This window comes from Rhincodon typus, unplaced genomic scaffold (genome assembly GCF_021869965.1).
Source record: "Rhincodon typus isolate 14 unplaced genomic scaffold, sRhiTyp1.1 hic_rhity00004319, whole genome shotgun sequence".
Taxonomy (NCBI): domain Eukaryota; kingdom Metazoa; phylum Chordata; class Chondrichthyes; order Orectolobiformes; family Rhincodontidae; genus Rhincodon; species Rhincodon typus.
In genome coordinates, this window is record NW_025969957.1 from 1 (window position 1) to 523 (window position 523).

Genomic DNA, 523 nt, shown 5'->3' on the forward strand with positions numbered 1-523 from the left:
TTCAACAGGCTGTCTGGGCTGTCAGAGCGTCTGAGGGAAACAGTCAGAGAAACAACACTGAGGCATAATCAGGTACAGAGCCCTTGACACCAGGCCTATCAAACACTGCGTTAGATACAGAGTAAAGCTTCCTCTACACTGTCCCCCATCAAATACTCCCAGGACAGGGACAGCACGGGGTTAGATACAGGGTAAAGCTCCCTCTACACTGTCCCCCATCAAATACTCCCAGGACAGGGACAGCACGGGGTTCGATACAGAGTAAAGCTCCCTCTACACTGTCCCCCCATCAAACACTCCCAGGACAGGGACAGCACGGGGTTAGATACAGAGTAAAGCTCCCTCTACACTGTCCCCCCCAATCAAACACTCCCAGGACAGGGACAGCATGGGGTTAGATACAGAGTAAAGCTCCCTCTACACTGTCCCCCCATCAAACACTCCCAGGACAGGGACAGCATGGGGTTAGATACAGTGTAAAGCTACCTCTACACTGTCCCCCATCAAACACTCCCAGGGACAG

At 52.8% G+C, this 523-nt stretch overlaps 1 protein-coding gene across 1 annotated transcript in view; it reads right to left on the reverse strand.

Moving 5' to 3' along the window:
* Positions 1-6: 6 nt before the first annotated feature.
* The window catches only part of LOC109926467 (protein turtle homolog A-like), a gene marked incomplete at both ends in the record, with an annotated part of 10,337 nt that continues 9,820 nt past the window's right edge, over positions 7-523 (reverse strand). Inside the window, one exon of the mRNA XM_048593875.1 lies at positions 7-30. Within this exon, the coding sequence (XP_048449832.1) occupies positions 7-30 (24 nt within the window). The remainder of the gene's footprint in view (positions 31-523) is intronic.